Source organism: Scardinius erythrophthalmus, assembly GCF_964197995.2.
Source record: "Scardinius erythrophthalmus genome assembly, chromosome: 11".
In the NCBI taxonomy this organism is placed as follows: domain Eukaryota; kingdom Metazoa; phylum Chordata; class Actinopteri; order Cypriniformes; family Leuciscidae; genus Scardinius; species Scardinius erythrophthalmus.
The window spans coordinates 10,121,394-10,149,371 of NC_138231.1; the positions used below are offsets into that span (position 1 = coordinate 10,121,394).

The following is a 27,978-nucleotide window of genomic DNA, read 5'->3' on the forward strand; positions in this document are numbered from 1 at the left end:
CATTTGAGTGAATCTTATTGTGAACTAGCTTTTCACAAGTTTACGTCCATGTTGCGATTACATGGCTTTCAGGTTTTCATTTTTTTTAATTGGTACTATTAGGCTGTGGTTGGAAATGAATGGTAGCGTATTTCTGCTATCTGGTTAACTTCACACTGCTGCTTTATGTGCTATAGTTGTACCCATAAGCTTGTAATCAGCTTAGAGTACAACTCCACACACTCATTAACAGTCCTTACAACATACTTAACAGGAAGTGCAGACTCAGATTGGGTCATGTGGAAAGGTTTGATTCCTGTGTGTGACGACACAGCAGTGGCAGCCAAGTTTCAATGCCTTTGCTCACAGTGGGCCAAAAATGATTTGTCAAATTTCCTGGATGTGTGGGGAAGGTCTTCTTTAAGCGTTAAGGTAACACAGTTTGTATGTGACCCTGTTAGCAAAGGCTATATTCACACTATAGCATGGCCTGTCAGTAGTTCTTTTTGCTTTTTTAAAAGCCATAATGACAATATTAAAATGATAGTTCACCCAAAAAAATGTGAATTCTGTCACTTCAAACCTGTATGCATTTCTGTCTTCTGTGAAACACAAGAGAAGATATTTTGAAGAATGCTGGTGGTAACCAAGTTTTGGTTAATATTGACTTCCATTGTATGGACAAAGATACAACACTCAAAATATCTTACATGTTTCACAGAAGAAAGTTACACCGGTTTGGAACGAAATGAGGAAATGAGTAGATCGTATTTGGTTGCAATTTTTGGGTGACCCATCCCGTTTAAGGGTTTTTCATTTAAATGTTTTAATCAATATATTGTGTATTTTTGCACACCTAGCATGCCAATCAGCATCCAGGACCTGAACTGTAAGTTTTATAATATAAAAAAACTCTCTACTATACAGTAGTGGCCAAAAGGGATGGCCGGCCTAGGAAAATATACATCGCCCTTTATTCAAAAATTATTAAAAAAATTATTTAATATGTAAGCATATTATTGAGATGGGAGTCAATGAAACATGCCAAATTGTGCTGACATAATTTTTGGCCAGGCTGTCAAACAAAGAACTTATGAGCACATGCAAAATCAAGAGAGAACCAACAAAATATTAATAACTGCTTGTTTTATGCTTTTTCCGTTGAGCTTTATTGTTTTTCTATGCACTTTTTTTTCTTGCATAGTAAAATAAAACCTGTAGCTGTAAAAATATATAAAAAAAATATATAAATACATAAAAAAATATATTTACTTCATATTTTCATGGTTTAATCAAACTTGTAGGGTCATTAAAACAAATATCCCTTCCAGACTTTTGGCCACTAGCCTACGTTTTAAATTAAAATTTCAAAAATCTAGATTTCTGAAGTAGATTTCATTAGTAAAGAAACCAACTGAAAATGGAGAGTCAACAGCAATAAGGAACATTAGAAATAACACTTTTCTAGAAATTTGGCATTTATGCATATAAAAAGTTAATATGATTCAAATTGAATTTAAATAAAACGTTTGTATGATGCATAATGCATTGCATGATTGTCAACGTCTAACATTTAATTATTATATAATAGTTTTTGCTGCCGTCATTTAGTATATGGAATACATAAAGATTTGGTTTGCAAGTAACCATGTCATTTCCATGTTATCCAGTGGCAGAATTCAGGGTGCGTTTGAAGCACTTAATTTTGTTTTAAGTGTTTAATGTCATCGGCGCCAGCTCATGCTCATGGGCCCGGTTGTCTCGCTAGGCTTTGAGCCGCGTACGCCAGCTGCTCTGTCTCCTCCTGCCAGTCCAGCCCACCCTCTCCTCAAGTTACCCGAGATAACACAGCTCAGAGAAATCTGTCCTCCTACCCCTCCCTCACTTGGCCCCGGGCCCCTATGATAGAGCGCTAAGCGTGGACTCTTAGGGATATCAGGGGGAGTGCAGTTTGGACAGTAACCCAAGCCAGTACAAACACAGCCCAAATATATCCACAGCCACTCTGCGGTTGGGGATCGATCTGGATGAAGACTGGCACTAGAGTAGAGGCAAAAAGAATAACAGAAGGAAAGAAAGTTTAGGATCTTACTTTTGTTGGCTGAAAGATGTCCAAAAAGCAGGCTGGGATGAACTTCACTTTGGGCTTCAAAGCAGGGTTGGAAGACTCAAGTTCAATGGAGAACTTGGAGAAGCAGCTCATTTGCCCCATCTGTCTGGAGATATTCACTAAGCCTGTGGTCATCTTACCCTGCCAGCACAACCTCTGTAGGAAGTGTGCCAATGATGTTTACCAGGTATTGCTTCATTCCTATTATAGCGTTCTAGTGTCCTATTTGTCAGGTTGAATGGTCATTCTCTCTGTAACATCAAGAAACTCCATTAACATAGAGCTGTTCAGTTTTAAGTCTTAAAGGGTTCAAACAAAAATTCTGTCATTAATTACTCACCCTCATGTCGTTCCAAACCTGTAAGACTGTTGTTCATCTTCAGATAACAAATGAAGATCTTGTTGATGAAATCTGAGCTTTCTGTCCCTGCACTGGCAGCTACACAACTGCCACTTTGACGCTTCAAAAAGTTCATAAGGAGATTGTAAAACGAATCCATATGAATCGAGCGGTTTAGACAGTCCAAATTTTCTGAAGAGACTCGATCGCTTTGAACAGACTGAATATAGGCTTTTATTCACATATAAACATTCATCAACCCTCACATCAGTTGTGATAAACAGAAGCTTCAGCAAAAACCAATGAGGTTCATTCTTGTGTTACGCAGCACGTTTGAGCTTCCGCAAGAGGTTTGTTCTCATGTGTCAAGCAGGTTCGGTTTAGCTTCTGTTTATGTTCACTGAGTTTATATGTAAATAAAAACCTAAATTAAATCTGTTCATCATATAAAGCGATCGAGTCTCTTCGGAAAATTTGGACTAAACGGCTCGATTCATGTGGATTAGTTTTACAATCTCTTTTTGAAGTTTTTCAAGCGTCAACGTGTAGCTGCCAATGGAGGGACAGAAGCTCTCAGATTCCATCAAAAAGATCTACATTTGTGTTCCAAAGATGAACAAAAGTCCTACGGTTGGACGAAATGAGGGTGAGTAATTAATGACAGAATTTTCATTTTTGGGTGAACTACCCCTTTAAAGTCCACATGAAATCAAAATTGACCATATTTACTTTGTTTGCCTAAATTGATCGTTTTGTGGTGAACAATTCATCCATGCAAGTCAATCCACACAAAAAAATTTTTTGGCTTTGTAATCTTTAATCAAAATCTGAAAATGCCCCTCCCCTCTGCATTGGAGGACCTTCTCTAATGACGTAGGTTTGAGGAATTGGTTTGGGAAACGCTTAACCACTCCCCTCAAACCGTTAGTCTGTTATGAGCAGAGATGGAGAGGAGGAGCGCTAGGGTAAAACCCTGCCCAGTATGGCAAGCCATTTTAACATTTAAAAGCATATTTTGACTATCCGGAATTAACATTGTAGATATCAACAATGTCTTTCTGACTAGTCGTAATTACATTTTGGATAGTTGGAATTGTCATTCAAGATATCTGTAACGTAATTGTGACTAGTCAAAAAGACATAGAGATATCTGTAATTCAGTTTTGACTAGGCAAAACTGAATTACAGATATCTGCAATGACGTCATTGAAAATGACATTCAACTCGTCACACATCTTAAATGACAATTGCAGATATCTGTAATTCAGTTTTGACTAGGCAGAATGAAAGTTAAAGATATCTCAAACGTCATTATGACTAGTGCAAATTATTGTGCATGACGTTGCTCTATTTTACATATCCATTTCCCCTCCCCACCATAATCAAAGAAAAAGTGGGTTAATTTCTTTATTTCTATGAATGGAAGAAGAAAGAATCAGGCTGTAATCGAAAAAAACACCAGAAAATGTTTTTTATATACAAAAAAAATAAAATAATTTTTACAATGCTATGTTTATGTTCATGCTTAAAAGGTTGTTGTTGCCGTAAGATTTATGCATGAAAAAGATTCACACTAATTCACTTTAATAAAGATGCTTACATGCATGCTATTCATGAAAGTACAATAACATTAACTTCCTTAGATGAGAAACAAAGTTCTTAGTTCAGATTAGTTCTTATTTTTTATTTTATTTTTTCAGTTTGAAACAGCATGAAAAAAGACGATTAAAAACTCTGGTTGCTCCGACATGGTGCTAATCAGTGCTAATTAAAGTTAACAGTTAACAGGTGCTATGTGATTTGATGATTTGAACAACACGCTCTGCTCCCGCCTAAAGTGTGATGCATGCATACAGATATCTGCAACGTCATTTGGCCTAGTCAAAACTCTAATTCAAGATATCTGTAATTACATTTTGACTAGGCAGAATAAAAGTTACAGATATCTCAAATTTCAGATATCTCTAATCAAACTTAATTTCAAGATATCTTTAACTTGATAATAGATATCTACAATTAAATTATGACTATCCCTAACTCCAGTTTGAGATATCTACAACGCCATTTTGACTAGACATAACTCCAGTTACAGATACCTGCAACGTAATTTCGCCTAGTCAAAACTTAATTTAAGATATCTGCAAAGGAACATGTAGATATCTTGAATTGAGGTGAATTAAAGATATCTTGAACTGGAGTTATGACTAGTCAGAATCTAATTGAAGATATCTCAAACTAGAATTACAGATATCTACAATTCAATTGCAGATATCCGTAATTCACATAGTGAATATCTGCAACTGAATTGTAGATATCTGTAATGATAAACCCCATTCAAATGAATGGCAAAAGTGATGTCATTTATGGCAAGCCGTTTTAGCTTAAATTGTACCAAGCGTTACTCGTCGTAATTGCATTTTTACTAGTAAGAATTAAATTAGAGAGCTCTACAATTCAATTCTTACTAGTAGCAATTACAATTGGAGAGCTCTCTAATTCAGTTGTTACTAGAAAGAATTACAATTACAGAGCTCTCTAATTCAATTATTACTAGTAAGAATAACAATTACAGAGCTCTCTAATTCAGTTCTTACTAGTAACAATTCCAATTAGAGAGCTCTACAAATGAATTTTTACTAGTCATATGTCTCCATTGACTTCCATTCATTTTTAATTACAGAGCTCTACAATTGAATTGTTACTAGTAAGAATTACAATTAGAGAACTCTACAATTGAATTGTTACTAGTAAGAATTACAATTAGAGAGCTCTACAATTGAATTGTTACTAGTAAGAATTACAATTAGAGAGCTCTCTAATTCAATTATTACTTGTAACAATTACAATTAGAGAGCTCTCTAATTAAATTCTTACTAGTAAGAATGCAATTAGAGAGCTCTCTAATTGAATTTTTACTAGTAAAAATACAAATTAAAGATATGTATAATTGCAGAGCTCTGTAATTGAATTAAAGAGCTCTGCAATTGCATTCTTACTAGTAACAACTGAATTAGAGGGCTCTCCAATTGGAATTGTTACTAGTAATAATTGGATTAGAGAGCTCTCTATTTAAATTGTTACTAGTAATAAATGAATTAAAGAGCTCTGCAATTGTATTCTTACTAGTAACAATTCAATTGTAGAGCTCTCTAATTGTAATTCTTACTAGTAACAAATCAATTGTACAGCTCCGTAATTAAAAATGAATGGAAGTCAATGAAGACATATGACTAGCAAAAATTCATTTGTAGAGCTCTCTAATTGGAATTGTTACTAGTAAGAACTGAATTAGAGAGCTCTGTAATTGTTATTCTTACTAGTAATAATTGAATTAGAGAGCTCTGTAATTTTAATTCTTACTAGTAACAACTGAATTAGAGAGCTCTCCAATTGTAATTGCTACTAGTAAGAATTGAATTGTAGAGCTCTCTAATTTAATTCTTACTAGTAAAAATGCAATTAGGACGAGTAAGGTTGGGTACAATTTAAGCTAAAACGGCTTGCCATAGTCATTTGTCCTAGGAAGAATGTCTTTGTGGATATCTGAAATTACAATTATGGATAGGAAGAATGTAGTTGCGGATATCTGAAATGTTCTTTTTGACTAGGCAAAACTGAATTACAGATATCTGCAACACATATCCAGTCTAGCTGTTAAATGTTAAAATGGCTTGCCATAGTCCTCTGTTCAATATTCCGTTTCACTGGGAAATACGTCACAACACTGGAGAAAAGTCGTTTGCAACTTCCGGTTCACGCGGACTTTAAAATCTGGAACAGTTTTGGCATTCCTCTTTGGATTTTGAAAAAGTGGTTTTGGATTTATGAGTAAAAGTCTGTAGTTAAAATTACTTCCACATTTTGTTCTACAACATAAACTACCTAATAGGGCTTGGGCGTCGTGACGTCATACTTGGCGTGTCGGCCATGTTGATGGCCTCGCGAATGTAAACATACAGCAAGTCGAACGAGGAGAAGCAGAGTTGGGAGAAAGAAAAAAGATGTTAAAATCCCGTAAAGGATGTGGAGTTTACCGGGATACGTTAAATAGGGAAACCAGGGACCAGTATGTGGACAAATTTTCCTGTAAAATATCCCGTATTTTAATACGTTACTCTCATAACATTAATGTTAGCCCTCCCATCGGACCTGTCAGTCTCTGTACTGTTGTTACCCCCTTGCCCTTCCAGCGAAACAGATGTTTTCAAAGCATCGTTTTGTTTACTTGAAGGCAACCTTAGCGTGATATTGGCCTTTTTTTAGATAACAGCGTGGTTGTTGTGAGAGCACGATTTCACGCCAATCTGCAAGCAAAGTCACGTTAGACCTAGCTTCACAACTCGCATAGTTAATGCTGCAGTTTTGCAGAGGGATAGCAACAGAAAGATGAATGTTGAAATTGTAATTTTTCGGGATATTTTATAGGTAAATACTAAAACGGGAAGACAGCGGGAAAAGAGCTCAAATACGTGATAAACCCGGAAAAACGGGAGGGTTGACAGCTACTAACTACACTTTTTTTTGCCGATTTTGTCCACATACTGGTCCCTTGCTTCCCTATTTAACGTATCCCCGTAAATTCCACATCCTTTTCGGGATTTTAACATCTTTTTTCTTTCTCCCAACTCTGCTTCTCCCCGTTGACTTGCTGTATGTTTACATTCGCGAGGCCATCAACATGGCCGCCACGCCAAGTATGACGTCACGACACCCAAGCCCTATTAGCCGACATGAAAGTTGCTTAAAACATATGGCTGCAGCTACCATAAAGATGTAATTTTAAGGTCTTATGATTTGGGCAACTGTTGTAGCCTATAGGCTACCTCATGTAGAAACTTGTTCAGTCCATTTGAGGCTTGTAAGCTAGACTCCTCGGCAAAACAAAAGATAACATCTGCTTCATGTCTGAAAACATTATTTTTGTTTTACATTTCATAATAAACTCTGACTCGTTTTCCGTCAGTTTTATTTTCGTGATTTCGTGTGCAAAGGATTGTGGGGAATTTAAGGCCGCGAAGGATAGGCTACATCCGATGCACTCTTCAAAACAGGCCAAATGAAGGACACGAAACGAAAGGCCTTCCAAGGATCCTTCAAATTGAGATGGCCTTCAATGACGTTTGATGAAGTGGCAGCCAAAATATGCAGCCTTGTGTTTAAGAAAAACCGGCAGGGCTGCCAACTCTCACGCATTGAGCGTGAGACTCACGCAATTGACACTTTTCACACGCTCTCACGCCACACATCCATTTTCTCACGCACAGAAAAATTGCGGATTCTCAGCTCTTAGATTTCATCAATTTTATTACGAAATGCAGACAAAAGCGCCTCAGTTCAAGTGCACGTGAACCGATCATCTGTTACTTTTTTAAAGATGCAGTACAACTTACCGAAAGTATACATAATATCGACCAATTAGTGTTTTTCAACCACGGAAAGAGGTCAATATAACAGCAGGAGAACAATTATGTCACATAACGTTACATTTACCTCAGGAAAGCCATTTAATGACCATAGCATGTTAACTGAATAGAAAAAATAGCTAGAGAGGAGATTTTGCTGAGCACTATATTACATATTTATTATATTTTTACTTATGTCATGTCATTAAATAATTGTTATTATAACAAAAACTGCATTATATTTAATTTAATTTGTTATTTTTAACCTTTAATAATACCAGCAGATTGGGCCCACTATGTTTACAGCATTAGGTGAGATTATTTTTTTAAATAAAATTTAAAATAAACATGTATCCAAATTAGTCAATATTGAATCAAAATCGGAATCAAATCACAAGAATGGAATTGAAATCTTGAAATTTTTGTCAAGCAATAATAAAAACTGTATCCTGCCAGTCATTGTACAATGTTAACATTGTAACATGTTGTCACTAAACTTAATAAAATTCTATTTAGTTACCAAATGTTTTGACAATCACAATTACATACACCCTCACCCCCCTGAGACAGCCACTTGTGAATGAATCGTTGTTTTTAAATGGTTCGGCTCAGTCGCGTGTCGACATAGTGTCATATCGATGTAACCTGCAGAGAGGGGGGCCACTGAAAATGCCACGTCTTCTTGACTGGAATATGCAACCACTGACAAGCAGAGTGATTTTTTTTTTTATGGAGGAAGATAACAATTGAAAGTTACATAAGATTGTAAAAGACGGTTGATAAACAGGTAAAGACTTAGAAATTAGAAAGAAAGAAAAATAGGATCCTTTTCCCCAAAAGCAAATTCATAATATTTGACCATGTAACAGTTATAGTAAGAGGGGCACAGACAAGCGGAGTGATACAAACAGCAGCGAAAATTGTCAGTTGATGATGCCGCGCTAATTCATTCAAATTCAAGGACCGGATCTGTTGTTGACAACATTCAGTGACGCCGCCGAGAAGCTGTTGTGTGCTGTTGTGAATTTGGCATTTAATTTGGACATTTAAAGCGTAAAATATGAAAAATGTGTTGTTATTTTCCCGAAGTTATTCTATTCCTCAACTTCATTTACTTGAAAAGTTTTAGAATTTACTTAAAAGTCATTTTTGAGCCGACTACTGTTTTGTGAGTTTGAAACAAGACCTTAGAGGCAAAGCAGACAAATAGAGATTAATAATCATTTAGCATTTCTGATTTATGCAAAAACTCTTTTACTTTGTTTCTTTGAGGTATTAGTCTAGGCATCTCATCATCAAGATGAGGTTCTCAGTGGAGCCATTAGTATTCCCTCTCAGTGTGGGTGACGTTGTTCGGCCAGACTTTACCATGACTGAGAGCTGCTATCCATCTATATTAATTCTCATCTTTCACTTTTAACAATTACCCTAAGATAACTGACAGACAAATTACACCGTTTGGTGGGCGAAGGCATCCATTCATTCACCTATTAATTTGGCCATACAGCAGGTCTGCTCTTTTCTTAGTCCTACTTTATTTTGTTGGCTATATTAGTCACATGGAAGATGAAACAATCTTAAAGGAATAACTGTATGTGAAATGCCATAAATTATATATTGTTGACTCACCCATTAGCTTACAGAAATTACGCTAATGTGTGCACTGGCCGTTTAATGTTTTACTAATATTCTTTTACTGGTTTAGGCCTCTAGCTCTTTTTGGCAAAACCGGGGCTCTACCACTCTGTCTTCAGGGGGACGCTTCCGCTGCCCATCTTGTCGCCATGAAGTGATATTGGACCGGCATGGTGTATATGGCCTTCAGAGGAACCTGTTAGTGGAGAATATCATTGATATCTACAAATCAGAGTCTACCAGGTCAGTTTCGACTTGGAGTCATCTCCAAAGCGCTGGCTTTTTCTGGGCCTGTTCCAAGCTCCAAGAACAAGCATATCTGTTTTGGAAGCACTGATGAATGAAAGCTATTTGTTATAGAGGATTCAAAGCAGTCCTTTCTGTATAGAGATCCAGCAACCCCCCGAGCCGTGTAGCAAAAATACACTGTATGCCAACAAATTTAAATTGTTACAAAAGTCTAGTGACACGCCACTAACCGACACTTGTTCTGTTTCATCAATGAGGCTTAAACCCTGTGTAGTGACACAAATATGTGATTTACCCACATGTGGGAGATTTTCTGCCACGCCACGTAAACACAACAGAGACATGGGACCTGAGGCTCTGGTGACTGCTGCAATCCTTTGCCAAAACACTAAATATAACTAGGACGCTTTATCCCTGTGGCAATAAACAATGTGTCATGAGACCTCCTGTGAAAAATATGCGTAATTGGGTATAATAAGACAGATAAACTTTGAGGCCTTTTGTAACAAACGCTGAGGTGCTTATCATGAATACGTAATGTAACGTGGTTAGTAATGTGTCTTTGATGGAAAGCAGGTCACCTGAATGTAGAGGTTGTTTCAAAGACACAAAAGATCAGTTGTGTGAATATACACACACAACTGATCTTTTGTGTCTTTGAAACAACCTCTACATATACAGTGCTGGTCAGAATTATTTGCCCCCTTGGTAAATATGATCAAAGATTGCTGTAAGAAATAAATCTGCATTGTTAATCCTTTTGATATTTTATTTAAAAAAATAGCAAAAATCTAACCTTTCATTGAAGTAAAAGAATTGAAAGTGGGGGTGGGGGTGGGGGGATCACATTATGAAATAAATGTTTTTCTCCAAAACACGTTGGAAACAATTGTTTGCCCCCTTTTATTAAATACTTTTTACAACCTCCTTCTGCCAAGATAACAGCTCTGAGTCTTCTCCTATAATGCCTGATGAGTTTGGAGAACACCTGACAAGAGATCAGAGACCATTCCTCCATACAGAATCTCCCACTCATTTTCTATAGGGTTCCATTTTCTTTTTATCCCTGTGTGCACCAAACCCATATTAAGTGTTTGCTGCCAAAAAAGCAAAAAAAAAAAATTTGTTTCATCTGACCATAGAACCCGTCCCGTTTGAAATTCCAGTAGTGTCAGTAACTTTGCAAAGGTTCTATGGACAGATGAAACAAACAAAAAAGAGCTTTTTGGTAGCAAACACTTAATATGGGTATATATATAATAAAAATCCTATTTTCTTTCTTAGTACTCTCTCTCTCTCTCTCTCTCTCTCTCTCTCTCTCTCTCTCTCTCTCTCTCTCTCTCTCTCTCTCTCTCTCTCTCTCTCTCTCTATATATATATATATATATATATATATATATATATATATATATACACTCACCTAAAGGATTATTAGGAACACCATACTAATACTGTGTTTGACCCCCTTTCGCCTTCAGAACTGCCTTAATTCTACGTGGTATTGATTCAACAAGGTGCTGAAAGCATTCTTTAGAAATGTTGGCCCATATTGATAGGATAGCATCTTGCAGTTGATGGAGATTTGTGGGATGCACATCCAGGGCACGAAGCTCCCGTTCCACCACATCCCAAAGATGCTCTATTGGGTTGAGATCTGGTGACTGTGGGGGCCATTTTAGTACAGTGAACTCATTGTCATGTTCAAGAAACCAATTTGAAATGATTCGAGCTTTGTGACATGGTGCATTGTCCTGCTGGAAGTAGCCATCAGAGGATGGGTACATGGTGGTCATAAAGGGATGGACATGGTCAGAAACAATGCTCAGGTAGGCCGTGGCATTTAAACGATGCCCAATTGGCACTAAGGGGCCTAAAGTGTGCCAAGAAAACATCCCCCACACCATTACACCACCACCACCAGCCTGCACAGAGGTAACAAGGCATGATGGATCCATGTTCTCATTCTGTTTACGCCAAATTCTGACTCTACCATCTGAATGTCTCAACAGAAATCGAGACTCATCAGACCAGGCAACATTTTTCCAGTCTTCGACTGTCCAATTTTGGTGAGCTCGTGCAAATTGTAGCCTCTTTTTCCTATTTGTAGTGGAGATGAGTGGTACCCAGTGGGGTCTTCTGCTGTTGCAGCCCATCCGCCTCAAGGTTGTGCATGTTGTGGCTTCACAAATGCTTTGCTGCATACCTCTGTTGTAACGAGTAGGGCTGTCACTTTATGTTCGAAAATCGATTGTACAATCGATCGGACCAACCAACACAAGTTTCGAAAACGAAAATAGGGAATCGATTTTAACGGCCTTCTCTAAGTTTTCTCTTGTTTGGTGGGTGTGACAGAATTGCAGTCCAATCAGCAGCAACATGTATATAAAGCACGCGGTATTAAAGTGAACTCGCGCAATGGGTTCAAGGAAAGTAATTTACAAGTATGTTCGATGCAGCTCGGTATACGCAAAAACTGAGGATATTAGAAGACATGTTTGTCGTAAGTTTTATTGTAAAAGGATATCAACATAATGATGTAGTTGTTTATATTTTTAGCTTCATTGCAAGTGTATGACATTTGGTATAGAAATAAACAATGGTAATTAAGTGCTTTTCCTAAAAATGAGAAAGAAAATACAGGGTATTAAAACAGTATGAACTACAAATAAAGTCAGTATGTGAGGCTAAATAGATGTGTTTTAGTCTGAATTAGGTAGCCTAAGATGTGTGCTTCCATTTCAGTTTCCACAAATCCCTTCACTCGATTGGGATGTTCTCTTTTGTTCTGGGCGGCAAGTGCAGTAACTGTAACATCGGGCATAATTTGTAGTATTAAACACATATTTATACCGACTTCATCAGGCTCAGAAAATTCTTCACAAAGAACACAAAGAATGGCCTTCAGTTCTCGGCTGCCATAGTTGCAACTCTTGCGTCATCAGAACAGTGTGTTCAACACATCACCGTTTCTGTTTAAAAACGTTGTGCAACGTTTTGTCGGGGCTGAATGCAGCCCAAGTGTTCCTAATAATCCTTTAGGTGATGGTATATATATATATATACACGCACAAGAAAAATTGGGGGAAAAAATCTATTAAAATGTACCATATTTTTGTGTGATATCAGCTAGGTCATGTTTTCTCTAGTTTTAACAATACATCTTACCAAAATTCTTTTTTTTTTTTTTTAAACAAGAAAAAAATATTGCCCAGTGGGTAAGAAAAATAAATCTTATTAAATGTAATGTGAATGTGTTTTGTTTTAACATTTTTAAAAAGTCGACACAAAATATTTAAAAATGTCTAGTTAATTCACATCCTATTTTTTTCTTGTTGAATATTGCTTCACTCTGAAATAAATCACATTATGGAAGTAAAATGTTTTTATTTCTTTTTATTTGTTTAGTTAGGTTATTTCAATGAGATTAAATTTTTTTACACAAACTTGACAGCCATACATAAATAGATCCTGTAGTAATAAATCCATTCACCATAATATAGTTTCATATGACTATCCTATCAGCAGACATCCACTGGATGGCAGTCTTTCATCAACATATTCTGTTTTGAACAGGCCTGCTGCCAACACACTGCACATACGAACCATCTCTTTCCACTTGAGAAGACAGATTAGGACAGATGCTTGTTGAAAAGGTCTATGTGAGTAATGTGCCCATTTTAGGACAGAATATCATATTAGTTGCATCAATCATTTTTAAACGGAGCACCTGCCGCAAATGCCTTTAACGTCAGATTTTCGCATCAGCTCCCGTTATAGTGATTCACCTCAGGGGAAGTGATATCTCACCTCCCATGTCACAAAGAAAGAATGCTTGTTGTTGTGTGTAGTTTATCATTACATGCACAATTTAGAACCAGTGACATTTGCTATTCAGAACTGAATTAAGGATGTCTTTTAAATTTTGAAGGTAGCAAACTGGAAGAATTCTATTGTACAATTCTAATTCAAATTTGAATTTGAATTCTGCAGTATATAGTCTTATTTGTAGTTTTAGAATTCTAGAATTTCAATCTATGGTTATGTTAAAATAATGAGCTGGACATTGTGTTGTGCTGTATGGCAAAATGAAAATAAATTTTTTTGCTTTTTGATTGCTTTGATAATTGTTTTACGGTATTTTACTGTTCAAAACTTTTAGGTAAGTAAACCGTATCGGTCAAGAAAAATTATCTTTTTTGTTTATACTGTAAGGAGCAGTATGTGTCTATACAGAAACTGACTTTAAAATAAAGCTATTGTTTGCCAGTTATTGCCCAGAAAAAAAAGAAACACTAAATTTTGAAAAAGATCAATATTCAAATTGTTTGACAACATACCCCAATAGCAGGTTAGCTGTGTCATCAAATTATGTAATATTATATATTTATTTATATTTTATATTTATTATCATAATTACTTTTTCCTCTGGAGAAACCTGGGGTCAGCGCTTTGCTAAAGGGCACAGTGGTGATAGCTCAATTTTGCAATCTCTGATTTACCAATGCAAATCTTTAACCTTTCCACCGCACCGTAAATCTCTTTCTGTTTTGACTCCACAGGTTACTCCTGCCCAAAACAGACCAACAGCAGCTGATGTGTGACCAGCATGTGGAGGAGAAGATCAACATCTACTGCCTCACCTGTAAGACACCGACATGCTCCATGTGCAAGGTGTTCGGGGCTCACAAGGACTGTGATGTGGCCCCACTGCCGGTCATCTACAAGAGACAAAAGGTAGAGGATTTGCATACAGTATAATTGACTTCATCAACCAGACAATCTGTTTAAAGTTTGTTTTACTTAGTTTGTTGTGGTGTGAATGACCTCAGAATAAAACACAGGCTGTTTTGAGGCTGTGGTGCGGACAACTAGACAGATGTGTTTATGACACGCTGACCAACAGGTTTCACACATTGCAAGTGGTTCGATCTCACCAAACTTCTCTCGCATCAACACTCGCTCACATGTGAACACACATACAGTACACAGACCACCAGCAGCCCTGACTCCTGTCTCATCCAATGACTGCTTCCTCTTCAACCAATGACCTACTTTTTCAGTTTTTGCTGCATCTAATTTGTCTAACAAATGAGCTATTTATGTTTTCTGAAGAGATTAGTCAAGAAGTCAAGTTTAAAAGAGCCCACCCAGTCTGTATGATATTCCGGCCCCTAAATATGACTCAGAGTCGCATCCCTCCTTCATATTAAAGGTGCACTATGTAACTTTTTTGTTCAAAATCAACATTTAAATAATGAGTCAATACATCATCTATCCTCCTTCTCTGTAACTGATGAACTTTTATTTGGTTATTAAACTGAACTGAATCAACAATGACTTGAGCTGAACAAAACTGACTTGAGCTGAATAATGACACTATTGCTTTGCGTCGGAATTTACCTGTTTATTACTGTGAAGATGCTATAAAAATAAAGGTGACTTGACTTGACTAAGTATGAGCAATTGCAATGCTCTATAGCAAGCACAAATAATAGCACAGGATCAAGATACTTATGAGATTAAGGTTGTTAAAAAGCAAACAAACAAAACAAAAAACAGGACAAATGTGTTTCGTCACACAAAAAACGTGCAGCATCACAGCAGTTTTGTCACTTTCGGATGCTTTCTTAACCTACATGATATTGAGGTCTTGGCCTACTGCACCTCTTGTGAAATGGCTAGTAATGAAGGTCTTCATACCAGGGTGCAACTGGCCCTGAGAAATGAGTCACTCCTCCCTGTTGTGTTTGAGTCATAGCAGCTTCTTCTGGTCTTTACCTTTTATTTGTCAGTTTTGTCCTCTGTAAGTGCCTGTTCTCAGCTCTCTCTCTCTCTCTCTCTCTCTCTCTCTCTCTCTCTCTCTCTCTCCCTTTCCCTTCAGCAGCCACCAGATGAACAATGACTAAATGTATCAGCCTTTCCCAATAGAAAAGCATGTGCATGGTGGACACCATATGTTGATCTGTTATTTGCAGTGTTCCTATGCTGAAGGTCAATTCTCATCATCAGAAAAAGTCTCTTTCTTCTTGTAGTATTTCTACAGTATATTTACTTCTGTGACTCTTGGTTTTGGGGAACTGGAACAGAATGACATAACGCTGCAGGATCATATTTGGCGGTCGATGGCCAAACCGGCTCCCAAACCACCATAATTTTTGCCAGGTGGCTATGATGACATTTTCTCTTTTAGTCATGGCCCACTATAAACAGTGAATCACTCATTTCAAATGCAAATCAGCTAAGTTTGATCAGTCATGACGGGTAACGTTCCTACAATCTCGGCTTTTAGTTCACATGCTGTTCTCTTGTCTGTAAGTGTGGTTATCACAAGTCGCATAGCCAAGTCTGACATGGCTTTCTTGTGAAAGATGACACGTTGAGTGCATTGGTCATGTGTTTGACCAATACAACCCCCCTTTTATTTTATGAAGACCTGTCACAATTGGTTATATTCTGCTGTTTTGTCTCAGACAGAGCTAAATGATGCCATAGCCATCTTGATGGCAGGAAATGACAGAATACAGGCCCTGATCTCACAGATGGAGGATATTTGTAGGGCTGTCAAGGTGAGAAAGAAATGTTACTGTAAACCACAACAATTATGATATTGTGTGATAGGACTGGGTGATATATTGAATATTCAAGATATATTCATGATGATTAAACATTTTGAATCTTCTTGGCTGCAGTGGCTGTTTAGGTAAAATGATGGACCCTCTGATTCGCAATCTTAAGCCATTTTAGGGCAAATATTTATAATGTTACAAAAGTATCCTGAAATGCTTCCGTCCATCGAGAGAATTTTTTTTGCTATATTGCCCATCTCTAGACAGTGATGATTTTTAAATATTTAAAAAAATGTATTTACATTTTTTTTTTTTTGTTGAAACTATTGATGTTTAACTTTTACTTTAAACTAAAACAGTCGCTGGTAATCTTTTGCAGGAAAATGGTCGTCGACAGATGCAGCACATCTCTGATAAGTTTGATGAACTTTTTGCCATCCTTGAAGAGCGTAAAAGGGAACTAGTAGAGACTGTCGGCCGTGATCAAGACCAAAAACTAAGCCATGTTCGCTCCCTTATCCGTCTCCAAGGAGACCACTTAGAGATGTCCGTCAAACTGGTGGAAACAGCCATCCAGTCCATGGAGGAACCTCAGATGGCTGTGTTTCTGCAGGTACAACTCTATCTATCTATCTGTCTGTCTGTCTGTCAGGTTCAAAACTTTTTTTGACAACATGTTAAGAGTTAAAGGTTTTATCAGCGATTTCAGGTCCAAACATAAATGATCACATTCATCTAATCTTTCCTAATGATCCGCTAGCTGCCCGCCCCATAAGCATGCCGTCAAAAAAAACGCGTCTCTGTAGGCAGCCTAGGCTCTGAGATCTGCACACAAAAACAGTTGGTTTCACCAACCACTCAAAACCAAAATAAATAGTGTTCCAAGTTCCAACCAATCACCGACAGGGGTGGGTGTTGTGAGGTTTTGCGCTCGTGCACGGCTGCCTATGACGGCGTCACGCGAAAACCTCACAACACCCTCCCCCTGTCGGTGATTGGTTGGAACACTATTTGTTTTGGTTTTGAGTGTTGGTGAAACCAACTGTTTTTGTGAGCAGATCTCAGAGCCTAGGCTGCCTACAGAGACGCATTTTTTTGACGGCATGCTTATGGGGCGGGCAGCTAGCGGATCGTTAGGAAAGATTAGATGAATGTGATCATTTATGTTTGGGCCTGAAATCGCTGATACAACCTTTAAAGGTTTCTACACAGGGGATTTTGGATATTTTTATCACTCCATAAATCATAAAATACTGTCAACAGCCAGAAAAAATAATACATTTTCACCATTTTTATGGGGGGGGGGGGGGGGGGGGTTAAATGTTGCATAAAATCAGTTGAATGATATATGAATAAACCAGTGGCTTGCAGTGGTGTTTTAAAATGAGGAGGCAAAGTCCTCAGTTTTTTTTTTTTTACATTTGAGATATATATATATATATAAATATATATCAAATGTAAATTTGTGTCCCTGTTACATGTAGTTTTTACATTTTCCTGGTTGAATAAACATTACATAAAGACCAAATACAATTCTATTTTTTATTTTTACACTATATAATTATTGTTCTATTTATTAACACCAAGTATAAATCTCATCAAGTTAGTGTTTTTACGCATTTTTTATTCCAAAATAATAACTAAAGGCAGTAACAATTTAAACAATATATTTTATTTGTGTAATGAAGTTCAGCTGTTCTTCGCAGTGAATCAGCAGTGATATCTAAGTGGGTGAGTTGTTTACTTACTTTTCTAATTAGTCTTCCCATTAACGCCATCATTTTCTTCATTTAGGCCCATTTGCCAACGTGCATGAAAACAAGAGGCAGGATTTATTGCACAAATCAATCATATCCAACCATAACAGATCATATTCAATTATAGTGTGATGGAGGCATTGCCTCCTATCAGGTGACTTTCCTCAATTCATTCTTAATTACCCCCCACCAAACCCAGCGCACACTTTAAGGGGTCTGTTAAAAGTCAATAGGCTCAGGGGAGGCACGAGAGACCTTTTTAATGTCACATTTTGTAATTTTTTTCTTTGTAATATCAATTATTTTCTCATCCAATTTTTTTGAGGAGACACGGCCTCCCTTGCCTCCTCTGAGAACAAAAATATGTAAGAATAAATAAAACTGAAAAGTGCTAATGAAGTGGAAAACGGGCTTTTAAAGGCACACTATGCAGTTTCCGTTTTTCCACGGAGTCGCTGTGGAATACTTGTATTTAACGTTACTGTCGTAAAACCACTTGCGCAGAGCCGTCTCTGCACTCTTCCGACCGCGCTTTCTTCGTCGACTCTACCATGATTCACGTCTGAAATGCGCGCTAGTGTATTCCATAGAGGCTGCTTCATATTTGATGTATGTTGATGTATGTGACGTCGTGCCGTAAAGCAAGTCGTGATTCTCGCGAGATTTGTCGGGGCGCCACCGCCACCTCTCAGACTTGCATTGCTGGTTTTACTATCTGGATGATTCGCTCTACTACGAGTTTGTTTACCATCGAAATTATTTAGAAGATGTTATATTAAGGTACAGATCTTGCATAGTGTGCCTTTAAGATTTGTTTTGTACATTTTTTTTCCTCATAATAGTTTGCAAAGCTACAGACAACATTACCTTGTCTTAAATGATCACTTTCTAAGTTTCTACATCAAACTCACGCAAACCTCTGGCGGTACAGGTGCTTGTGAATATGTGACGTGGACTTATTGAGCTCATCATCATCATCATTTCTCTTCATCCCCTATGGGACATAAGGCTTCAATGAGCACTCTCCATTGTATTCGGTCCCTGGCAGCATGTTGGGCCTCTCCCCATGACAGGTTCATCTGTTCCAGCTCTTGTGTCACAGTTCTGCGCCAGGTGGTTTTGGGTCTCCCTGGTTTTCTTTTACCAGGTGGTGTCCATCTTAGGGCAACTTTTGTGATGCTGTCCTGCTCCATCCTTAACACGTGTCCTAGCCATCTCAAGCGTCTTCGTGTAATCTCCTTGGTGACACTCCAGCTTCCCGTTTTCTTGTACAATTCATTGTTTGAGATCTTATTAGGCCAAAATATCTGGCATATTCGTCGGAGGCATCCATTATGGAACACTTCCATTCTCCTCATATCAGTTTTGATAACTGGCCAGCTCTCTGAACCGTACAGCAGAACAGACTTTTTGAGCTGTGTGGAGCTAATGCTCCAACAGTGGCGGGGCTGTTAGCTTTCAGAGCCACCCAGAGATGCTTGATGCAAATGACCCAGTCCTTGCGTATGCTGTTTGCTGATCGACACTGTGCCTGTTGGTACATTTCAAGCATCCTTTAATGACAAGGCCCATGGAGGGGGGCTGACATTGATTAGCGAAAACCTCCCACAGCTGGGGACGGAGGAACACAGATCCCTGTCCTTTGACTAGTGGCTCAAACGGTCAATACTTCACCATGCCTGAGAGCTGCACTCTGCAGAAAGAGACTTTAAACATAGGTGATGGAGAGGTGAAATTGTTTTTTGAAACAGCTTTCACTATAAAGCCTCAGGTGCAGCGCTGCTCTTTTTTAACTAGCACTTCTCAGTGCAAACAGTATGTCAAAGGAGGCTGCCTAACAAGTGTCTGTGATTTAGTATGTGCGCATGAAACTATGTTGAAGAGGACTGGGGGTTTTATGTTTTAATCTGCTGCAGAATCCTGTAGTCCTAAAACGAGTGTTCTTCTTTGCTGTGTTCACAGAGTACAAAAGAAGTGTTCAAGAAGTAAGTCAGCTATGAGTGATGTGTTTTGAAGTGTCTAAAAGGGATGGTTCACCCAAAAATAAAAAACCTGTTATCATTTACTGATATCATGTTACATATCGTGTATGACTTTCTTGATGACTGAATTTTCATTTTACGTTGAACTGTCCCTTTAAACTAAACCATATTCAGCATGTGTGCTTCATCAATATCTGATGCCTCCTAAAGACTAACAATCATGATTAACAACATCACAGACAATGACTCAACCAGCCTCCCACCCCTAACAACCCACTGTATTATGCATTGGTTCATAACATTCATCTACATCAATATTGTGGGAAAGATTCTGGATTTATTGAAATCCCTCATCCATCTACATCAATAGTGTGGGAAAGATTCTGGATTTATTGAAATCCCTCATCCTACCACTTATTTATCTTCTGCTGACTTCTGCGTGTAATTCAGCTCCAAACGCTTAATTTGTAGAGTTTTGTGGACCCACTGTATTATTCTAATGTATTTTCAAATGTAATTTAGTCCTGTGATGGCAAAGCTGAATTATTGCTCCAGTCTTCAGTCACATGATCCTTCAGAAATCATTCTAATAAGCTGATTTGCTGCTCAAGAATAATATCTTATTATTACCAATGTTGAAACAGTTTTGCTGCTTCTTTTGTTTTTGTAACATAAATGTCTTTAATGTCACTTTTAAGCAATTCAATGCGTCCTTGCTGAATATAAATATTAATTTCTTATCTGCTAGCACATTTTTTAATACTCCCCCAAAAGACACTCTACTGACTATAAGTGACTTTGCAAGTACATGTCAAATTATTCTACTCACCTGAACCCTAACATCTAACTATAACCTAACAGTCTGCTACTCAACTGACTGGTAGTTGATATGTATCTGCAAAGTCGACCATCAAAATAAAGTGTAAACAAAAAATCTTATTGATTCCAAACCTGTTAAAAGAAATGTAAGATTAAAATGTAAAATCCCTCAGTGATGTATGCTGACTATTTTTCTCTTACATTCTTTATCAGTATTTCATTGTTTACTATAGTTGAAGATTATTTTTAATTTCCTCGTCAAGCACAATATTTCAACTCTGCTATGGGAAAAATCAATGCAGATTTTTTTCTTTTTGCAAAAAGTTGAAAAATATGAACAGAAAAGATTGTAATATGTTGCGATTTTGTAAGTTCATATAGCCATTTTGGCTAAACATTCAACCCTATTTTTTTTTTTACATGTAACATTGAAAAAAAATAATTTGAAAGAGAAATGATCATGGATTATTAACTATTTTTTAATAATGTGCCATTTGTTGAGGCACATTTATCTGTTCAAATTATAGTGATATATGAAGTTTTATTTAACAAAGTTCGGGAGGAGCAGTTTCAGATAATTAACCAAATCATGCACAGCTGTTGATTAATCAGTAATCAACTCAATGACAGAGTATAAATTCACAGCAGACCTGTCTCTGTTCATTGAAAGTTTGTCAGCATCCCTCCTCCACCCCATCTCCTCACTTCCAGTTCCATCTACACTTCCATTTCCATCTACTCTTACCAACGGGGGGGAGTACTTTGGGTTCGGGCCTAACTCCGAGCTCGGAGCCCTCCCCCCGGACAGCACGCCAAATACGCATAAACTTATTGTATTAATTATATGTAGATGTGAACTCGTGAAATAACTGGTACTTTACATTGCTGTAACCACATTAGAATTGGCGGTAATAGTTGAAGAAGCGGCTATTGAAAAAAAACGTTTACTTTGAGCATATTTGGGAAAATATGATTTGCAAGTTGAAAGACATGAACGTTCAACATTGAGGTTTTCACAGGTATTTCCTTCAGTAAATGCAAGTCTTTCATTGATGCTGCTAGCTAATTGCTTCCAAAAGCAACTTTTCTTTGCAAAATGAAACTTTATGCAGTGTGGGCAATAACGTATGAATCAGCATTCATCACATTTTTCCCCAAAACCTCTAACTGTTTAGAAAAATGCTTACGCTTACAACGCTGTCTAGCTGTGTCTTATGTTTCATGCTACCCTCCACCTGCGGAGACTGCGAGTGGTGCCTCGTGCACCTGCGTCACCAGCAGCCACGGGGAGACGGAGGAACTGGGACCTAACGCTATCCGTCACTTTTATATTTGTCCGAGCAACTTCACCGCTCTGTCCTTGACAGGATCACAGACACTGCCAAGGCCACCAACATTGAGCAGACGGAGGCAGGCTTTGAGAGCATGGACCACTTCATCATCAACACGGAGGATGTGGCCGACATGTTGAGAGGCATTGACTTCCAATCAGGTAAAGGCTTCACAGCTATGATGACATCATCTTTCTCATATGTCCAGTTATTTGCATTGGTAAGTTGAAGTTGCATTGCAATGTATTTAGTGGTGAAACGTACTTTTGTTGCAGGTGAGGATGGGGAAGACGGCGATGATGAAGCTCCTGGAGACCTGGCCAACTCACCTGGTCAATCAGGGAGTGATGAATCAGGGAGATGCTAACTTATTTTTAAACCCAAGGTTAGTTTCAAAGATGAAATCATGGCCTTAAAGGGATGGTTAACCCAAAAAGGAAAATTCTGCTATCATTTGCTCGCCCTCATGTCGTTCCAAACCTGTATGAGTTTCTTTCTTCTGTGGAACACAAAATTTTGAAGAACACTGGGAGCCAAACAACTTTGGAGCCCATTGGCTTGGATGGATAAAAGGACATTTCTCAAAATTTGTGCTCCACAAATGAAAGCAAGTCAAAAGTCCTTTAAGGGAATTAGCCTTTTTTTTTTAAATGACTTTTTCCAATGTTCTAACATTGATACATGATGGTCTGAAAACCATTTAAAGTGTTTCTCTTCTCTATTAGTGTGAATATGGCAGATCATGCAGACGTCCCATCCTGTGATGTGAACATTCTTGGCAACAGTGGCACTCATTGTGTTGAGTACACTCGTCATCTCCTACCAAACTCTATTAAAAATGTGCTGACTAAAGTCTCTGTAAGGTGTCCATAAACATTTGGATCTGGTGAAATGTTGATGTGACGCACTCCACCTGTGTGAACCACATACATAAAAATCACCTTAACACCAGTTATTAAGAAATTGCAAATGGCTGAGAAAAGATCATTTAGTATCATTTGTTTGCAGAAGCCACTTGGTTTAATAATTTTGTATCTGATAGAATTTGCTTTTTTAGTGTGAAAAACATAGGTGATGGATAGGTGATGTGTAAAACATTTTCTTAATGTGAAATAAAAAAAATAAAAATTCTTAATGTGAAGAAAATTTTAATAATACAAAGGACCTTTTTCCACTATAAAGTACCTTTTGTGCAATGGAAAGTTCTTAATGAGCCATAAATGCCAATACATTTTCATTTGTAATTTGATTTTCATCCATTTTTATTTGTAAGGAGCTGTTGAGCTCCAAAAATCACTTTAAAAGTCAATGAAAGAAGTTTTTATGACTCATGTGCAATATTCCATGTGCTTATATGAAATCATTATCCCTTCTGAATCTCTTCATTAATTCTCAGTCGATGCATCTTTGCTTGTCAAGATCCTTTGATTTAAATTTCAATCTCTTTCTCACTGCCTCTTTTTCAAGCCTTCATGCGGTTTCAGAGGACTTGGAATATTGGGTATAGATTATGTTTAAAGGTGCAGTAAGCGATTTCTGAGAACCGCTGTTGAAAGTGGATCAGACCGAGCACCCCAAAACACTTGTAGCCAATCAGCAGTAGGGGGCGTGTCCTCTCATGATGAGAGCGAGCAAGAGGGAGATTTGAAGACTGTAGAAAGAGAGATGGCTGTGAGACATTGCAAAAAAGAAAAGGCCAGGGGAATATCACTGAAAAAAGATGGGTCGTGATCAGGGAAGAGCTTTAGGACCCATATTAGAAAAGCCTGAAAAAGGTAGCTGAGGTTGCGTTGTTTCAGCTCCACACATGTGTATTATTGGCTTTGATATGTTTCACAGAACTTAGATATTCTGTTGTTGTAATGTTTGCTATTATAACAGAACAGATTTGTGTGTAATTGTTTATCTGGAGCTATAATCATGCAGCCTGACAAGCCAGACCCACATCAAGATGTTGGGTCTGGGAACACACTATTGGCAGGGCTCAATCCGAGGGGTGGGATAAACGGTTGTCTTTCAAATTCCCTCTGCACGCAATAGGATAGCGCTACAACCAACCAGAGCGTTTTCCCACCAGCGGAGCTAGTTGAACCAAACACATCTTCCTTTTTTAAGAATGACTTCAGTGCCGTTCTTTGTTTTTTTTTTCTCAACGAAAAGCTTAACTCCAAGTCTTCCAGAGTCGTGGCCAAAGCCGATTCGAAAGATCGCTGTTCGACAGCAGCAGCAGCTCTTCTTTGTTTTCAAGTAGCAGGGAATTCGCGCGAAACCTTCACAACTCTGCCATCATTATGTTAAGCCCACCCACCGACTCTACACAAGATGTGATTGGCCTGACTAGAGTTTGTTTTTTCCAGCTCGCAAGCCAATGGAGAGTTGCTAGACGACACTGGCTGCTGCCGCAAGGGTTTGTCTAGATTTCTAGACTAATAATCAATACAGTATATTTTTGTTCTTCCTTCTCGTTTGTCATCTTCGCTTTATTTTTCGTGAAGCGTTATCTTGCTTCGCTTCAACTATGATAAAGAGACATCCACTCATGTTCATGCGTTTTGAGGGCGGAGCAATGAAGGGAGGGGTGTGTGTTTAGGGCCATCCTTAGGCTGGTGCAGTGCAACAGTGCTGCTTTCGGGGGCCCTGCGCCAATTGCAAATGGACCACACTGGGCCCCGCCCAACTTTGTTTTTTTGGGTGTGTTATTTGGGTTGATTTCAAATATCAACACATATTTCTCAGAAATTGCTTACTGCACCTTTAATGTGCTTTTTTGTCATTTTAGAAGCATGAAAACCCCTGTTCCCCATTCACTTTAATTGTACAGACAACAGTGTGATCATTATGCTTAATTTATCATTTTATTGTTCAGCATATACACGCTTACAAATAATGGTTCTAAAATGGGTTTTGAAAGAACCTTTCAATAAACAGTTCTTAAAAGAACCATTTTTTTCTCTGAGTAAAGAACAGTTTAATAATCTAAAGAACCTTTTGTGCAATGGAAAGGTTCCATGGATGTTAAAGGTTCTTCATGGAACTACAGTGAAAAACCTTTATTTTTAAGAGTGTGTGAGTAAACAGTAAAAACTTACCAACCAAGGTGTACAAGTTGTTTCTAAGATTCATGATTTATACAACTTGGAAACTAGTATTTGCACAAAATCCATATCCTGTTCTTTAAGAGGTGGGTATCCTGTCATGCAGGGGCATCCCCATCTCTGCAAGCTTTCTTTAAATAACCGTTCCTCTTACTTCAATTTAAAGGTCAGAAACCTCTTTAAATCGGGCAGCATGCAGCTTTCTCTCTGGAACTTCACTGATCTAATAGGACTGTGTGTCCATTGAGTAAGTGCAGCGTTGAGAACAGGGCTAAATCGCAGTGGCAGGCACTCTGCATCTTACCTCTTGGCTCCTGATGGTCCATCCACCCCCACCTGCGCTGGAGCCGTGAGTCCACTTCCACCCATTACTTAATAACCGCTCGTCTCTGTGTCACCAGCTATGGATATATGGCAGTGGAGATATATGACGTGCTCACGGACGCTGACCTTGTCACTCGTGCTGTCAGCTCACTGATCAATTCATGGAGGGAAGGAGAGGGAAAGAGTCATTTGGAGATGCAGCATTCGGTCTAATTATGTGCAGAACTACTCCACACATGGAATGTGTCCACTCGGAATGAGGATGGATCTTATTTTGAGGATGTGGTGCGTCACAAGCTGACGTACCGGCCTTCGCGTAATTTAAAGCTGTAATTTTTCCTAGAAAAAGATTTTTTTTTTTTTTTGCAGGTGTCAGAAGCAGGATGAAGAGGCAATCTGCGGGATGAGATGCGACTTGTTTAACCGTTACTTATGTAACACGTTGTGCACAATGACACGTCCTAAAAACAACGAGTGTTCCGTCAACATATGTTCTTGCCAATGCAAATCACACCACTGTCCTCTCCCACTTGCCCCATTTATGACTAAAATAGACTGAGTGTAAGTGGAAGATTATGGAAGATTTAACTCATATATTTTATTTTTCATTTCCAGGGTATTTCCTGTGCTGACTTGAGAGAGACTATAAGGAGGAGGTTTTGTTTAATCCTTTCAACATGGCAAGAGCTTCTTTCATCTGGCATTTTGTGGCCCTAAGACTCTGAAGCTATAGTTCAGTAAGAGGAATTACAAATTTATTCATAGCTTTTACATTCTGGATGTTTAAAAATAGGTGTTTATGATGCAGCTTTTGGTCTTTTTTGATCACATAACTTTAGCAGAGTTGATATTAAGTTAGAGGAGAACATGAAACCAGAAAACATTTGTGGGTTGTCCAAATTATATATATATATATATATATATATATATATATATATATATATATATATATATATATATATATATATATATATTCAAATAAAGATGCTTTGTGTTTTCATTAAAAGTGGTGAACGATGTGTTTAACATGGGCTGATATTTCTGTATTTATCTACAAATACACCAAACCTTATTTCAAAATAATGATTAATGATTCATTTGAATTGAATTTGAAATGTCACTATCCCTAGCTCAACCATTAGAATCACATGTAAAAAAAGAAGCTTTTGGAATTATTACCGTTACAGCCCTTCAATTCATGATATGCATTTAACATTTTAAAAGAGCAGAGTAATTTCCATTGTGACATCTCACCACTTTGTGTTTTATGTTTTGTGTAATGCTAATTCAACCCGTGTCTGCTGTGATCATTACCACTTTTAATGGGTGATAATGAGGTTTACATGTTTGCAGTTACTTGTAAAAGGCATGTAGTCTCATTTATTTCTGCAGATTCATGTTCAAAATACAAAGTCATGTTTATGCATTTAGATGCAATATAAGATGTCATTTACATAATGATAAGCAATATACAATGTACAGTATATCTCTACCACTTTGTAATATTGTCCAACATTATTGTCACAAACGTGGGTTAGCCTCTTGGTTGAAGTGCAAAGATCATTGTTTCCCTCCATGTGAGGAGAACATACTTTTGCACTTATACAGTGAGCATCTGGGATTATATTGGCATTGTTACCAAAGTATAGCATTTTATGTCATGAGAACACTCCTGTTGGCAAAGTAAGAGGTTGCAATCAAACCAGCCATACAAAAAACGACCCTTAACAGTGGCCCGTTTACAAGCGGACAGTGAGCATCTGATGAAAACCATATTATAGAATTAGCAGTAATAGGATTTGTAATGGTTTACTGTACCTCTTCCATTCATAACACTAATTAGGAGGCCAATAACTTTAAACACTAAAGGGGTACCAGGCAATTACATTGATTGATTGATTGATTCGGTAACATATGAACCCTCCTGCACAGCGTTTAGAGGTCCTGAACAGGTCTGTTGTGGCTTTTGCGTGTGGTTTCCCGAGTTCTGAAATGGTCCAGAGGTCATGGAGACAGCAGCAGGTCACCAGAAACTCTTCTGGCTAACAGATGGATGCCACTCTTAAAAATAAAGGTTCCACATAACCCTGATGCCACAAGAGAAACTTTTTTATTGTGTAGGTCTTCAAGCCGGGTTGCTTTAAATAACCCACTAACCAATAGACTGATCAGAAGATTTTTTTTTTTTTTTATCTCCAAAGAACCACAGCCAACTCAACAACGACAAGGAGGCTGCAAAGAACCACTGAAGAACCTTTATTTCTAAGAGTGTGGGTCGAGCAGGAGGCATCGGTGAATGTCGTGCTTTAGCGAGAGTTTTGGGGGTGTGAAAGAGTGCATTGAGCTTGATCTTTACTCTCCGACTGAAAGCATCATCGTTGGACTACAG

At 37.9% G+C, this 27,978-nt stretch overlaps 1 protein-coding gene across 2 annotated transcripts; it reads left to right on the forward strand.

Moving 5' to 3' along the window:
* Nucleotides 1-1,907: 1,907 nt before the first annotated feature.
* On the forward strand, nucleotides 1,908-25,103 carry trim54 (tripartite motif containing 54). Of its 2 annotated transcripts, XM_081378340.1 has the most exons (10): nucleotides 1,943-2,276; nucleotides 9,537-9,709; nucleotides 11,725-11,781; nucleotides 14,275-14,449; nucleotides 16,186-16,281; nucleotides 16,661-16,894; nucleotides 20,001-20,023; nucleotides 22,207-22,331; nucleotides 22,446-22,555; nucleotides 22,896-25,097. In XM_081378340.1, the coding sequence occupies exons 1-9, from the start codon at nucleotides 2,088-2,090 to the stop codon at nucleotides 22,535-22,537; spliced, it is 1,164 nt and encodes a 387-aa protein (XP_081234466.1). In that variant the 5' UTR covers nucleotides 1,943-2,087; the 3' UTR covers nucleotides 22,538-22,555; nucleotides 22,896-25,097. The 2 variants fall into 2 exon arrangements, with proteins under 2 accessions (XP_081234467.1, XP_081234466.1); XM_081378341.1 differs by lacking the exon at nucleotides 11,725-11,781 and having other exon boundaries at nucleotides 1,908-2,276; nucleotides 22,896-25,103.
* The last annotated feature ends 2,875 nt before the right edge of the window (nucleotides 25,104-27,978 follow it).